This window comes from Panulirus ornatus, chromosome 43, assembly GCF_036320965.1.
Source record: "Panulirus ornatus isolate Po-2019 chromosome 43, ASM3632096v1, whole genome shotgun sequence".
Lineage (NCBI taxonomy): Eukaryota > Metazoa > Arthropoda > Malacostraca > Decapoda > Palinuridae > Panulirus > Panulirus ornatus.
The window spans coordinates 16,066,606-16,083,370 of NC_092266.1; the positions used below are offsets into that span (position 1 = coordinate 16,066,606).

At 39.6% G+C, this 16,765-nt stretch overlaps 1 protein-coding gene across 3 annotated transcripts in view; it reads left to right on the top strand.

Moving 5' to 3' along the window:
- Nucleotides 1–7,493, top strand: part of spg (dedicator of cytokinesis spg) — a 392,951-nt gene extending 385,458 nt beyond the window's left edge. For all 3 annotated transcript variants that reach the window (XM_071687033.1, XM_071687034.1, XM_071687035.1), the window contains 2 exons: nucleotides 3,094–3,179; nucleotides 3,452–7,493. In XM_071687033.1, coding sequence (XP_071543134.1) covers nucleotides 3,094–3,179; nucleotides 3,452–3,814 — 449 coding nt within the window. In that variant the 3' untranslated portion in view covers nucleotides 3,815–7,493. The remainder of the gene's footprint in view (nucleotides 1–3,093; nucleotides 3,180–3,451) is intronic.
- The last annotated feature ends 9,272 nt before the right edge of the window (nucleotides 7,494–16,765 follow it).

Genomic DNA, 16,765 nt, shown 5'->3' on the forward strand with positions numbered 1-16,765 from the left:
ATTGAGGGAAGAAAGTCAAAAGAAAGTTTGGGAAAGCTTCTAAGATTTCAAGGGCTACAACATAAGATTCTCTAAAGTCTCCCAGAGAGAACATGCTCATAGGCTTTGTGGGTGATTTATTTTTTACTTTACATATATCCATGATATTGCTAGTGCTTCATACAAACAGGCTTCTGGGTAGTCAAACATCTTCAGTCTAGTTTTTATTATATATATATATATATATATATATATATATATATATATATATATATATATATTTATTTATATTTTTTTTTATTATACTTTGTCGCTGTCTCCCGCGTTTGCGAGGTAGCGCAAGGAAACAGACGAAAGAAATGGCCCAACCCCCCCCCCCCCCCATACACATGTATATACATACGTCCACACACGCAAATATACATACCTACAGAGATTTCCATGGTTTACTCCAGACGCTTCACATGCCTTTATTCAATCCACTGACAGCACGTCAACCCCGGTATACCACATCGATCCAATTCACTCTATTCCTTGCCCTCCTTTCACCCTCCTGCATGTTCAGGCCCCAATCACACAAAATCTTTTTCACTCCATCTTTCCACCTCCAATTTGGTCTCCCTCTTCTCCTCGTTCCCTCCACCTCCGACACATATATTCTCTTGGTCAATCTTTCCTCACTCATTCTCTCCATGTGCCCAAACCACTTCAAAACACCCTCTTCTGCTCTCTCAACCACGCTCTTTTTATTTCCACACATCTCTCTTACCCTTACGTTACTTACTCGATCAAACCACCTCACACCACACATTGTCCTCAAACATCTCATATATATATATATATATATATATATATATATATACAGAGCAGTGTGGTTTCAGAAGTAGTAGAGGATGTGTGGATCAGGTGTTTGCTTTGAAGAATGTATGTGAGAAATACTTAGAAAAGCAAATGGATTTGTATGTAGCATTTATGGATCTGGAGAAGGCATATGATAGAGTTGATAGAGATGCTCTTTGGAAGGTATTAAGAATATATGGTGTGGGAGGAAAGTTGTTAGAAGCAGTGAAAAGTTTTTATCGAGGATGTAAGGCATGTGTACATGTAGGAAGAGAGGAAAGTGATTGGTTCTCAGTGAATGTAGGTTTGCAGCAGGGGTGTGTGATGTCTCCATGGTTGTTTAATTTGTTTATGGATGGGGTTGTTAGGGAGGTAAATGCAAGAGTTTTGGAAAGAGGGGCAAGTATGAAGTCTGTTGGGGATGAGAGAGCTTGGGAAGTGAGTCAGTTGTTGTTCGCTGATGATACAGCGCTGGTGGCTGATTCATGTGAGAAACTGCAGAAGCTGGTGACTGAGTTTGGAAAAGTGTGTGGAAGAAGAAAGTTAAGAGTAAATATGAATAAGAGCAAGGTTATTAGGTACAGTAGGGTTGAGGGTCAAGTCAATTGGGAGGTGAGTTTGAATGGAGAAAAACTGGAGGAAGTGAAGTGTTTTAGATATCTGGGAGTGGATCTGGCAGCGGATGGAACCATGGAAGCGGAAGTGGATCATAGGGTGGGGGAGGGGGCGAAAATCCTGGGGGCCTTGAAGAATGTGTGGAAGTCGAGAACATTATCTCGGAAAGCAAAAATGGGTATGTTTGAAGGAATAGTGGTTCCAACAATGTTGTATGGTTGCGAGGCGTGGGCTATGGATAGAGTTGTGCGCAGGAGGATGGATGTGCTGGAAATGAGATGTTTGAGGACAATGTGTGGTGTGAGGTGGTTTGATCGAGTGAGTAACGTAAGGGTAAGAGAGATGTGTGGAAATAAAAAGAGCGTGGTTGAGAGAGCAGAAGAGGGTGTTTTGAAGTGGTTTGGGCACATGGAGAGGATGAGTGAGGAAAGATTGTCCAAGAGGATATATGTGTCGGAGGTGGAGGGAACAAGGAGAAGAGGGAGACCAAATTGGAGGTGGAAAGATGGAGTGAAAAAGATTTTGTGTGATCGGGGCCTGAACATGCAGGAGGGTGAAAGGAGGGCAAGGAATAGAGTGAATTGGAGCGATGTGGTATACCGGGGTTGACGTGCTGTCAGTGGATTGAAGCAGGGCATGTGAAGCGTCTGGGGTAAACCATGGAAAGCTGTGTAGGTATGTATATTTGCGTGTGTAGACGTATGTATATACATGTGTATGGGGGGGGGGTTGGGCCATTTCTTTCGTCTGTTTCCTTGCGCTACCTCGCAAACGCGGGAGACAGCGACAAAGTATAATAATAAAAAAAAAATATATATATATATTATACTATTCGCCATTTCTCACATTAGCGAGGTAGCGTTAAGAACAGAGGACTGGGCCTTTGAGGGAATATCCTCACTTGGCCCCCATCTCTGTTCCTTCTTTTGGAAAACGAGAGGGGAGGATTTCCAGCCCCCCGCTCCCTCCCCTTTTAGTCACCTTCTACGACACGCAGGAAATACGTGGGAAGTTGTAGTGGGTGTCAAAGCTGACTCGTTGATTTGAGTTGCAGTTCATCAAATCCTAGAAAGTCATATGCATCTAAAGACAAAGAAAAATCTCCCTAGCTCAATATATATATAGTATTTTTATGTTTCACACATAATTAGATCTATTAGCCTTTACCATTCTGGTCTTTATCCCTGATACCTGTTCCCACCTGGAACCCCCAAAAGGGGATGACCACTGCAAGAGATTCTCCATAACTAGTGAACTCCAGTGCCGCTTCTTAGCCTTTAGTGCATCACCCTAAACAAGCGACTGATAGAGGGCAACTCTAACAAAGTGTTTGCTGATGATCCTTCCTATTGACTCCTTCCACTTAATGATACTGCCTATGTTCCTACCGACCACTTTGTTACTACCAAAAGCTCCTGCCTATTACTTCTATCTATTGCTTCCACCATTTTGCCAAAAGGCAGGGCTAGCACATAGTGCTCACTGCAGGAAAGTTTAGAGTTACAAAGAATAGGCTTTGTGAGTTAAGTGTTGTCAAGTATTATGTAGGAAAAGGAGAGTTTGTATGTTTGTGGATAGAATAACTTTACTCATAAAGGATACCAATTTTCTGGAGATTGCTATAGGTATTCCCTTTGATGTATCTTCCTTATGTTACAGTAAGTGAAAGACAAACTAGGTCTGTAAGTCTTGGTGGGGAAGATGATGCACCTCCACCTGTACTGCCCAAAAGGATGGTCAAGAAGGTACGTGCTGCGAGTTTCAATGTAGGAGACAATATAAATATTTTTTCTGAATAGTTATTCAGAATTATTTGCCAGTGTTAAATATCTGGCTCATGTGATCAATAGAGAACACATTTTTTTATTATATGCAGTATATTGCTGAAACAAATTATGTGTACTGTCTGCTGTATGTAAATTTTTTATCAGAATTAGTTTTGGAATATCTTTGTAAATATTGCTTCTTCTTAGTGTGAATATCTGAACATAGTTCACGTTTACATAATTTTATACAGTGTCCGTCGCCTGCCATGTTTGGGTGTGATCAACCCGTGGGTGATGGTGTGGATGGATGCAGCAGTAGCGGCGGTGGCCTCAGTAACGGCTTTCCTGCCTCCACCCCTGGCACCCCTCCGTTGCTCTCCCCACGCAACCACCGCACCCCACCACCACCTCCCATACCTCCCAAGTCAATTTCTACCCCACTCACACCTCTCTCACCACCCACAAGCTTCTCTCTTAACAGTTCTGCTGAAGATTTAACTCCAACTACACCAACTAATATTTATATTGGGAACTTAGATGGATCACACCACAGTCTTCATGAGAACTACTCTGTACCACCCCGACTCCAGCCTCATCCTCCTCCATCTCCATAAGATTATTCTTTTCCCAGTTCATTATTGCATTTCATTCTTTTTCTTTTCATATAACATATCTTAGTTTAAGTAGATATATCTCTTCAAAATATCCTAGTGTGGTTAGTTTCCTTTGTAAAAAAAAAAGTCAGAATCTTTCTTTGTACATAAAGTTTTATCTTTCCTTTGGCAACACAGCCTTAACTGAATAAATTAACATATGTATTGTTAGCTCAGCTGGCTGAGCTACTTCTGTGGCCCATCACCTCTTCATTGCTGTGTGTCATTCATTGACTTTCAACTTCCCTAAGACATTAGCTGGATTGTCTGGAAACTTAGTATGGTTTTACGTGACAGGTTGTCTATTGGAAATATTTCACAGTATTCCATATCTACAAAAATTTTCACAGTAGTTACTCATTCATCAGTTGGCAACCTAAAAATGTTTTAGCATTTCAAAAAGTTAGTAGGTCATATTTGAAACCAGATGTGAATGCACCATAGAATGAATCACATTGAGTTTTTCACATGATCCCAGTCTTGTTTATAATTTTAGCTTCTGGAAGTTCTTTGTAGAGTACTCAACTATTTTTCATGTGGATAATTTCATACAAGGCTTCTTAATCCTTTCCAGTATTAATTAAGATATCTTACCTCTCAACCTTTAGACAGACAGAGCACATTATGACTTGATGCTCAAAAACCTTTGTTGTAATGTTCATTAAACTGACCCATTACTTGACTAACTTTAGTTTCCTTCACTTCAGTGTGAAGTATTTATTATTGTCCCATTTCATAAATCAATCACAGACTTTCTTTTTCTTTTAAAGAAGTTACCACATTGATTTATGAATTTTCCCATGTCAGCTTTATGAAATTTGATGACCCTTATCACCAAGTTTTGCAGTCTACCCAAAACAGAACCATTACCCTTCTCATGATTCTTAAGAAGTTGCCATATTCTTAGGAAATTTGATATTGTCTCCATTAGGTCTAGATACATACTACTTTTCACTCCAGATATTAACATCTCCCACTATGAATCAAATACTTCAGTACCTTGCTACTCATCCCAAGAATCTTTCTCTTCCTTCATCGAGAACTGTATTTCTCTACTCCAAAATTCTTTTATCTCTGTCCCTCCCAGGATCTCTTCCATACTAATCTCTTTTAATAACTTTGTCTTGTTTTTCTTTCTTAAAAGAAATTTCTTTTCTCACTCCCATTTTTCTTATTCCTCTTCCTCCATCCTTTTGAAGACCTCTTCATCTTTCCCCTCTAAGTGCCTTTTCTGTCTTCCCCTCTAAGAGCATTCTGCATGCCCTGAGGAAAAATGGTTTTATTCATTCACCTGTAAGACAGTTGTTTCTTTCACTTCAAATACTTTTTTTGTACCCTTCTAATGAACTACTTCCTTTTTTCTCTGCTCGCATGCGCCTCTTGTGCTTCCACTTTACAGCATTGAACATCCCTTCTTTCTTCAGTCTCAAGATACCTAGTAAAATAACTCCTTCATTATTTCTTTATTTCAGTTGGTTTAATGAATCTTTGCTATCTCTTCAGAATTATTGACTTGTATTTACCTCCAACACCTTTGCTCACCACATATTTGGCTTAAAGTTGCCTTTGGAGTCTTTTATTGAATCTTGTCCATGCAAACATATAAGTAAAAGCTTCATCTTTTTCTTAGAATAGATTTTGGGAAGTTTTTTCTTCTTTGATAGAAAATTTAATACAAAGTAAGATCAGTAATTTTATTTTGCATGTCATTGTCATTGATTTAACATGATAACTTCAGCATGCCCATATTTTTCTTTGTTTTGAAGTTTTATGAAGCGTAAATGTGTTTGTATTATCAAGATTCAACATTGCTTAGTAGACTGCTATGTATGATAATCCTTGATTTCAGTCAAAATATGAATGAGCATATCAACATTCAGTTGTTTATTGCATGATTGAGGATTGTGATGAATGTGTTAGAATTTGTGCATAATTTTTTTTTCATTTCTCAAAAATATGTGTGATGTGGATTCCTCTTCAGCCATGGCTATTTTTGAGGCTTACCTTGTACACTAATGCTTAAAGAATAATAGTTGTGTGGTTGATGCTTTAGTTACAATACCCCTTCCAGTTAGACAATAATATAATTCATGCTTGAAACCAGTTTTTGAAAGAAATGACTTGAATGGTGCAAGTCTCCAATACATATCAGTATGACAGTTAACTTAATTTTACTTGTTGGCAGCTGTGTAAACAGTTGATATTTATCCTTATAGCTTAATATATCAGATACCTCCACAACAGTTTAGGTTGGGGATGGAAATTAGGGAGGCACTACCCAAATCTTGGTGGACTATATATATATATATATATATATATATATATATATATATATATATATATATATGTATGTATGTATGTATATTAACTCTTACCCTACCTACAGTACTCATGCAGAATATTTATATATCCACAGTAACAAATTTAAGTAATGCAGGTAATATTTTAGAGGTACATAGTCGTATGCTTTATACCATGTGAATGGCTGATTTTGCTGCTTAGATTTGGAAGATGTTCGCCCAGATTACCACATCCGATTCTAACAAAAAAGAACTGGAGTCTAGTCACTGCCGAAGACAAGCATAGGCTGAATTTATGGCTAGTTTAGTTCTGTAGTAGACAGAATTGCTAGTTTCTGGAAAAAGTAACAGCTCTGATTAAAAGAACTGTTACAGTTGATGAAATGAGTACACAGTAAATATGAATGTGTCTCAGTATTATGTGTATACTTGAAAATGTAGACATTCTATTAAATAATTTTTAGACTTTATTTATGGTGTTTATATCTTTAGTTTTGTTTTCTTTTACATATGTTCTGTATATTACAGTCTCAGCAGTTAGAGCTTTATCTGTAGGATAACCGCAGTCCAATGACTTCTATCTAGTATATTGAAATTAACATAGTAGAAGGGGAAATGCAATCCTGTAATGTATTCATATGAGTATATGTAATATCATATGACTTTTCACATTATGAGATTTTTTAGGAACATTATACAAGGAGCATATGACCTTGAATGTCAAAATATTTATAACTTTTAGTATATATGATCAGTAGCTTGAAATGGACTGGTAGGTACCATAATCTGTATTTTCAAGGCAGTTACCAGTTATAACATATGTTATATCTCTTTTCCTTTGCTAAATTAAATGAAATGAAAGGTGCTCCATCCAACTTGCCTACAGAGATTGTGTTACTAGTTTACTTTTACACAAGATCAAAATGTATGTTTATATTTATATTTTTTTGCATGTAAAAATTTGTAGTGATAAGTAAAAAATAATGCTCATAATAACTAATTGAAATAGTTTTTATAAAGTGTACATTATATATGATATTAGTTCCTTCTAAGTTTTCATTAAATTGCAGAAATATGTTTTTTATGATTCTGAGTATTATCTGTGAACTATGGTTATCAAAATTATTTACTATTGTTGATAGCATAGTTTATAGTACTTTGTATAGAATTTTATATTATAGTTTGGAAATACCATATGCATTATTGCAGAATATTCAAGGCTTTTGTGATACTGTCTCTGCACATGATTTTACAGGAAGATGTTGTGGTTAGATTAGCAAGGTTGTGTTGTGGATAGATAAGTAAGAAAAACAGATCACATGTCAGGCTTTCCCCTAAAATGGCTATGTTATTTTTTTCTTTCATTATGTCATTGATTTATCCTCTTGAAAATGTACCTCTTATTATTTTATCTTTACTTGTGGTCACCTTTTGCACCTTAATGAGCACTTTATGTGCTAGAATCAGTGCAGTGACAACATATCACCCAATGTACATCACAGTACATCAAATAATTCTGTCCCACTCATGCTTCTCTCTCCTGAATGTTTAGGCCTTGACAACTCATCATACCTTTCTCAGTTTTCATCTCTTCCTTCCAGTTCTGACATGTGCATCCTCTTAGTCAATCTTTCTACTTATCCTCTCCATATGTTCAAACCATATGAGCACACTCAAATCACTTCTTTCAGTCATACTAGGCTTGCTATTACACCTCTCTTAGTCCTTTTGCTGTGATGAAATAGAAAATCCTGTGATAGCAACTTGTAGTTAGCTGCAATAACAGGATTTTCCCATTGTTTTTTGAAAAACTTTCAAAATCCCATGCAGTTCACCAACCCTTTCCCAGTCAGCAAAAGGTGTTGCCCACATGTGTTGGTTAGCTGAAACTTCACTTATAAAACAATGGCACAGTCATTGGTGATTCATCTTTTTTCTCTATATTCTTTGCTCAGTTATTTGCATATTTTATGGATCTTATTAGGTCAAGATGTACTCTCCATGTGTGTGTTATATATTTTGATATATGAATAATGATATATAATGCTTTTCATGAAAGTTTCTGAGTTGGCAACACAAGAGTTCTTGGCATTCTTTTGAATCTGGCCTTTTAATTTTTTCATGCCCTTTACAGTTATTAATCATTGTGAGTATTATGTATCATAATATATACATTTGTTTCATGCATATTCACCATAATATACTTCCCATGTATTCCCTGCATGTCGTAAAAGGCAACTAAAAGGGGTGGTAGTTGGGGGAGGGGCTGGAAATCCCCCCTACTGTTTTACTTTAAAAAAGGAAGCAACAGAGATGGTGGGCCAAGTGAGGAATTTTCCTTCTCAGGATGTTGTCATCTGTTTTTGACACTACCTCGCTCACGTGGGAAATGGCAAGCATGTATGAAAAAGAAATATATACCCACACATATATTTTTTGTCAATACTATTCACTAATTCCCACGTTAGCGAGGTAGCGTTAAGAACAGAGGACTGGGCCTTTGAGGGAATATCTTCACTTGGTCCCCTCTGTTCCTTGTTTAGGAAAACTAAAAATGAGAGGGGAGGATTTCCAGCCACCCGCTCCCTTCCCTTTAATCGCCTTCTGTGACACGCAAGGAATACGTGGGAAGTATTCTTTCTCCCCTATCCCCAGGGATGATATATATATATATATATATTTTTTTTTCCCCACTGTCTCCTGCGTTTGCGAGGTAGCGCAAGGAAACAGACGAAAGAAATGGCCCAACCCACCCCCATACACATGCATATACACACGTCCACACACGCAAATATACATACCTACACAGCTTTCCATGGTTTACCCCAGACGCTTCACATGCCCTGATTCAATCCACTGACAGCACGTCAACCCCGGTATACCACATCGATCCAATTCACTCTATTCCTTGCCCTCCTTTCACCCTCCTGCATGTTCAGGCCCCGATCACACAAAATCTTTTTCACTCCATCTTTCCACCTCCAATTTGGTCTCCCACTTCTCCTTGTTCCCTCCACCTCCGACACATATATCTTCTTGGTCAATCTTTCCTCACTCACTCTCTCCATGTGCCTAAACCATTTCAAAACACCCTCTTCTGCTCTCTCAACCACGCTCTTTTTATTTATACACACATCTCTCTTACCCTTACGTTACTTACTCGATCAAACCACCTCACACCACACATTGTCCTCAAACATCTCATTTCCAGCACATCCATCCTCCTGCGCACAACTCTATCCATAGCCCACGCCTCGCAATCATACAACATTGTTGGAACCACTATTCCTTCAAACATACCCATTTTTGCTTTCCGAGATAATGTTCTCGACTTCCACACATTCTTCAAGGCTCCCAGGATTTTCGCCCCCTCCCCCACCCTATGATCCACTTCCGCTTCCATGGTTCCATCTGCTGCCAGATCCACTCCCAGATATCTAAAACACTTTACTTCCTCCAGTTTTTCTCCATTCAAACTTACCTCCCAATTGACTTGACCCTCAACCCTACTGTACCTAATAACCTTGCTCTTATTCACATTTACTCTTAACTTTCTTCTTTCACACACTTTACCAAACTCAGTCACCAGCTTCTGCAGTTTCTCACATGAATCAGCCACCAGCGCTGTATCATCAGCGAACAACAACTGACTCACTTCCCAAGCTCTCTTATCCCCAACAGACTTCATACTTGCCCCTCTTTCCAAAACTCTTGCATTCACCTCCCTAACAACCCCATCCATAAACAAACTAAACAACCATGGAGACATCACACACCCCTGCCGCAAACCTACATTCACTGAGACGCCATTTGGTAAACATGTGAACATGTTTACCAAATGGCGTCCTAGCTTCGTCTCTTCGTTGTATATCAACTGACTGTTATATTTCTCTCTTGTGTCTCCCCTGATGATGTGATTATTACACGAAAGTGCACTTGGGAACTTTTCGTGTTTCATTTTCCCCGTGTACTCATAGGAATATCTTAATCACGCGCAAAATTGTGATCCTTTCCAATATATATATATATATATATATATATATATATATATATATATATATATATATATATATATATATGTATATATATTTTTTTTTTTTTTTTGCTTTGTCGCTGTCTCTGCGTTTGCGAGGTAGTGCAAGGAAACAGACGAAAGAAACGGCCCAACCCACCCCATACACATGTATATACATACGTCCACACACGCAAATATACATACCTACACAGCTTTCCATCTTTTACCCCAGACGCTTCACATGCCCTGATTCAACCCACTGACAGCATGTCAACCCCGGTATACCACATCGATCCAATTCACTCTATTCCTTGCCCTCCTTTCACCCTCCTGCATGTTCAGGCCCCAATCACACAAAATCTTTTTCACTCCATCTTTCCACCTCCAATTTGGTCTCCCACTTCTCCTCGTTCCCTCCACCTCCGACACATATATCCTCATTGTCAATCTTTCCTCACTCATTCTCTCCATGTGCCCAAACCATTTCAAAACACCCTCTTCTGCTCTCTCAACCACGCTCTTTTTATTTCCGCACATCTCTCTTACCCTTATGTTTCTTACTCAATCAAACCACCTCACACCACACATTGTCCTCAAACATCTCATTTCCAGCACATCCATCCTCCTGCGCACAACTCTATACATAGCCCACGCCTCGCAACCATACAACATTGTTGGAACCACTATTCCTTCAAACATACCCATTTTTGCTTTCCGAGATAATGTTCTCGACTTCCACACATTCTTCAAGGCTCCCAGAATTTTTGCCCCCTCCCCCACCCTATGATCCACTTCCGCTTCCATGGTTCCATCCACTGCCAGATCCACTCCCAGATATATATATATATATATATATATATATATATATATATATATATATATATATATATATATATATATATATATATATTTATTTATTCATTTATTTATTTATTTATTTATTTATTATACTTTTTCGCTGTCTCCCATGTTAGCGAGGTAGCGCAAGGAAACAGACAAAAGAATGGCCCAACCCACCCACATACACATGTATATACATACTCATCCACACACGCACATATACGCACCTATACATCTCAACGTATACATATATACTTACAGAGACATATACATATATACACATGTACATAATTTATACTGTTTGCCCTTATTCATTCCCGTCGCCACCCCGCCCCACATGAAATGACAACTTCCTCCCCCCGCATGTGGGCGAGGTAGAGCTAGGAAAAGACAACAAAGGCCACGTTCGTTCACACTTAGTCTCTAGCTGTCATGTATAATTCACCGAAACCACAGCTCCCTTTCCACATCCATGGTTTACCCCAGCTGCTTCACATACCCTGGTTCAATCCATTGACAGCACGTCAACCCCGGTATACCACATCGTTCCAATTCACTCTATTCCTTGCATGCCTTTCACCCTCCAGCATGTTCAGGCCCCAATCACTCAAAATCTTTTTCAACCTATCTTTCCACCTCCAATTTGGTCTCCCACTTCTCCTCTTTCCCTCCACCTCTGACACATGTATCCTCTTTGTCAGTCTTTCCTCACTCATTCTCTCCATGTGACCAAACCATGTCAAAACACCCTCTTCTGCTCTCTCAACCGCACTCTTTTTATTACCACACATCACTCTTACCCTTTCATTACTTACTCGATCAAACCATCTCACACCACATATTGTCCTCAAACATCTCATTTCCAACACAGCCACCCTCCTCCGCACAACTCTATCTATAGCCCATGCCTCATAACCATATAACATTGTCAGAACCACTATTCCTTCAAACATACCCATTTTTGCTTTCCAAGATAATGTTCTCGCCTTCCACACATTTTTCAATGCTCCCAGAACTTTCGCCCCCTTCCCCTCCCTGAAGCAGGAGTTGTGGGAGTCTGTGATAGAGTATAAGAAAGTAAACTCTAGATTGATGTGGGTAAAACTGAAAGTGGATTGAGAGAGGTGGGTGATTATTGGTGCCTAATGTATTTGTATGTAACATTTATGGATAGAGTTGATGGAGATGCTCTGTGGAAGGTATTAAGAATATATGGTATGGGAGGCAGGTTGTTAGAAGCAGTGAAAAGTTTTTATCGAGGATGTAAGGCATGTGTACGAGTAGGAAGAGAGGAAAGTGATGTTCTCAGTGAATGTCGGTTTGTGACGGGTGCTTGATGTCTCCATGGTTATTTAATTTGTTTATGGATGGGGTGGTTAGGGAGGTGAATGCAAAGGTTTTGGAGAGAGGGGCAAGTATGCAGTCTATTATGGATGAGAGAGCTTGGGAAGTGAGTCAGTTGTTGTTCGCTGATGATACAGCGCTGATGGCTGATTCGGGTGAGAAACTGCAGAAACTGGTGACTGAGTTTGGTAAAGTGTGTGAAAGAAGAAAGCTGAGAGTAAATGTGAATAAGAGCAAGGTTAATAGGTACAGAAGTGTTGAGGGACAAGTCAATTGGGAGGTAAGTTTGAATGGAGAAGTGAAGTGTTTTAGATATCTGGGAGTGGATTTGGCAGCAGAGGAAGCAGGTGGCTGGAAATCCTCTCCTCTTTTTTTTTTTAATTTTCCAAAAGAAGGAACAGAGAAGGGGGCCAGGTGAGGATATTCCCTCAAAGGGAAATGGCGAATAGTATGAAAGAAAGAAAAGAAAGGAGGTAAATAAAGTGTGTAAGACAAGGGAACAAATGGGAACATCAGTGAAGGGGACAAATGGTGAGGTGATAACAAGTAGTGGTGACGTGAGAAGGAGATGGAGTGAGTATTTTGAAGGTTTGTTGAATGTGTTTGATGATAGAGTGGCAGATATAGGGTGTTTTGGTCGAGGTGGTGTGCAAAGTGAGAGGGTTAGGGAGAATTATTTGGTAAACAGAGAAGAGGTAGTAAAATCTTTGCGGAAGATGAAAGCCGGCAAGGCAGGGGGTTTGGATGGTATTGCAGTGGAATTTATTAAAAAAGGGGGTGACTGTATTGTTGACTGGTTGGTAAGGTTATTTAATGTATGTATGACTCATGGTGAGGTGCCTGAGGACTGTTGAAATGCTTGCATAGTGCCATTGTATAAAGGCAAAGGGGATAAGAGTGAGTGCTCAAATTGCAGAGGTGTAAGTTTGTTGAGTATTCCTGGGAAATCATATGGGAGGGTATTGATTGAGAGGGTGAAGGCATGTGCAGAGCATCATTCTTTGCCCGCTGTCCCTGCGTTTGCGGGGGTAGGCAAGGAAACAACGAAAGAAATGGCCCAACCCCCCCATACACATGAATACACACCCCAACACACGCAAATATACATACCTACCCCATTTTCCCATTTTTCCCCCCCGGACGCTTCACATCCCTTTGATTCAATCCACTGACAGCACGTCAACCCCTTATACCACATCGCCCCAATTCACTCTATTCCTTTGCCCTCCTTTCCCCCTCCTGCATTTTCAGGCCCCAATCACACAAAACCCTTTTTCACTCCATTTTCCACCCCCAAATTTTGGTCCCCCCCTTTTTCTCCTCGTTCCCTTCCACCTCCGACACATATATCCTCTTGGGTCAATCTTTCCTCACTTTTTCCCCTTCCATGTCCCCCAAACCATTTCAAAACACCCTCTTCTGCTCCCCTAAACCCAACGCTCTTTTTATTTCCGCACATCTCTTTTAAACCCTTAGGTTCCCTTACTCAATCAAACCCCCCCTCACACCACACTTTGCCCCTCAAAAAACTCTTTTTCCAGCACATCCATCCTCCTGCGCAAAAACCATCCTTTAGCCCCCCCGCCTCGCAACCATACAAAAATTGTTGGAACCACTATTCCTTCAAAAAAACCCCTTTTTTGGGGCTTTCCGAGATAATGTTCCGACTTCCACACATTTTTCCCGGGCCCTCCCAAATTTTCGCCCCCTCCCCCACCCAAAAGATCCACTTCCGCTTCCTGGTTCCATCCACTGCCAGATCCACCCCAGAATAATTAAATTTATATATATATTTATATATTTTTAAAAATTTTAAAATATATAAAAAAAATAATATATATAAAAATTTTTATTTTTTTAATTATTTTTTATTTATTTTTTTTTTATTTTTTATTTTTTTTCCCCCATTTCCCCTTTTGCGAGGTAGCGCAAGGAAACAAAAAAAAAAAAAGGCCCCAAAACCCCAACCCACTTTTCACTTGTATATTTTTTAATTTCTTCCACCCCAAAACAAAATACGCACCTATACATCTCAACTTTATACAAAAATAAACTTACAGAGCCCATTTTACAAATATACACATTTACATAATTTATACGGGTTTGCCCTTATTCATTCCCGTCCCACCCCGCCCCACATAAAATTTCCAACTTCCTCCCCCCGGGGGGTGGGCGGGGGTAGAGCTGGGAAAAGACAAAAAAAAAGGCCACGTTTTTCACACTTAGCCCTCTACTGTCATGTAAAAATTCACCGAAACCACAGCCCCTTTTCCCCCACATCCAAGGGTTTACCCCAGCTGTTTCACATACCCGGGTTTTTTCAATCCTTTTGACACACTTCAACCCCGGTATCCCCACAATTTTTTCCAATTCCCCTCTATTCCTTCATCCCCTTTCACCCTCCAAAGCATTTTTCGGGCCCCCCAATCACTCAAAATCTTTTTAAAAACCTATCTTTCCCCCCCCAAATTTTTGGTCCCCCCACTTCTCCTCTTTCCCCCCCCACCCCCGACAAAATTATCCTCATTGTAAATTTTTCCTCATTTCATTCTCTCCATGTCCCAAAAACCATTTCAAAACCCCCCTTTTCTGCTCTCTAAAACCGCACTCTTTTTATTCCCAAACAAAATCACCCTTCCCCTTTCATTACTTACTCGATAAACCCCATCTCACACCACATATTGTCCTCAAACACCCTCATTTCCAACACAGGCCCCCCCTCCTCCGCACAAACTCTATCCCTTTTGGCCCTTTCCCCATAAAACCCTATAACATTGTCAGAACCACTATTCCTTCAAACATACCCATTTTTGCCTTTTCCAAAATAATGTTCTCGCCCCACACATTTTTCCCAAAGCTCCCGAAAACTTTCCCCCCCCTTCCCCTCCCTTTAAGCAGGAGTTTTGGGAGGGCTGTGAAAGAGTATAAGAAAAATAAAATCTAGATTGATTTGGGGAAAACTGAAAGTGGATTGAGGAGGTGGGGGATTATTGGTGCCAATGTATTTTTTTATGTAACATTTATTGGGTAGAGTTGAAAGGAGAAGCTCTGTTTGGAAAGGTAAAAGAATATATGGTATGGGAGGGCAGGTTTTTTAGAAGCAGTTAAAAGTTTTTATCAGGGTGTAAGGCAAGGTACGAGTAGGAAGAGAGGAAAAATGATGTTCTCAGTGAATGCGGTTTTGTGACCCGGGGGCTTGTTTTTTCCCCCATGGTATTTAAAATTTTTTTATGGAAGGGGTGGTTAGGGAGGTGAAAGCAAAGGTTTTGGAGAGAGGGGCAAGTATGCGTCATTATGGATGAGAGAGCTTGGGGAAAATTTTAGTCATTTTTGTTCGCTGATGATACAGCGCTGATGGGGTGATTCGGGTTTAGAAAAAAAACCCGAAAACTGGTTTACTGAGTTTGGGAAAAATGTTTTTAAAAGAAAAAAGCTAGAGTAAAATTTTGAATAAGAGCAAAAGGTTTTAAAAGGTACAGAATTTTTGGGGGGACAATCAATTGGGAGGAAAAATTTGAATGGAGAAAAAAAAGGGGAAATGGTTTTAGATATCTTTGGGGGTGGATTTTGGGAAACAGAAAGGGAAGCAGGTGGCTGGAAATCCTCTCCCCTTTTTTTTTTTAAATTTTTTCCCAAAAAAGGAACAGAGAAGGGGGCCCCGGTGAGGATTTTCCCAAAAGGGGAAAAGGCGAATAGTAAAAAAAAAAAAGAAAAAAAAAGGAGGGGAAATAAAGTGTGTAAGACAAGGGAACAAATGGGAACATCAGTGAAGGGGACAAATGGTGAGGTGATAACAAGTAGTGGTGAAGTGAGAAGGAAATGGAATGAGTATTTTGAGGTTTGTTGAATGTGTTTGATGATAGAGTGGCAGATATAGGGTGTTTTGGTCGAGGTGGTGTGCAAAGTGAGAGGGTTAGGGAGAATTATTTGGTAAACAGAGAAGAGGTAGTAAAATCTTTGCGGAAGATGAAAGCCGGCAAGGCAGGGGGTTTGGATGGTATTGCAGTGGAATTTATTAAAAAAGGGGGTGACTGTATTGTTGACTGGTTGGTAGGTTATTTAATGTATGTATGACTCATGGTGAGGTGCCTGAGGACTGTTGAATGCTTGCATAGTGCCATTGTATAAAGGCAAAAGGGGATAAGAGTGAGTGCTCAAATTGCAGAGGTGTAAGTTTGTTGAGTATTCCTGGGAAATTATATGGGAGGGTATTGATTGAGAGGGTGAAGGCATGTGCAGAGCATCAGATTGGGGAAGAGCAGTGTGGTTTCAGAAATGGTAGAGGATCTGTGGATCAGGTGTTTGCTTAGAAAAATGTATGTGAGAAATACTTAGAAAAGCAGATGGATTTGTATGCAGCATTTATGGATCTGGAGAAGGCATTTGATAGAGTTGATAGAGATGCTGTGTTGA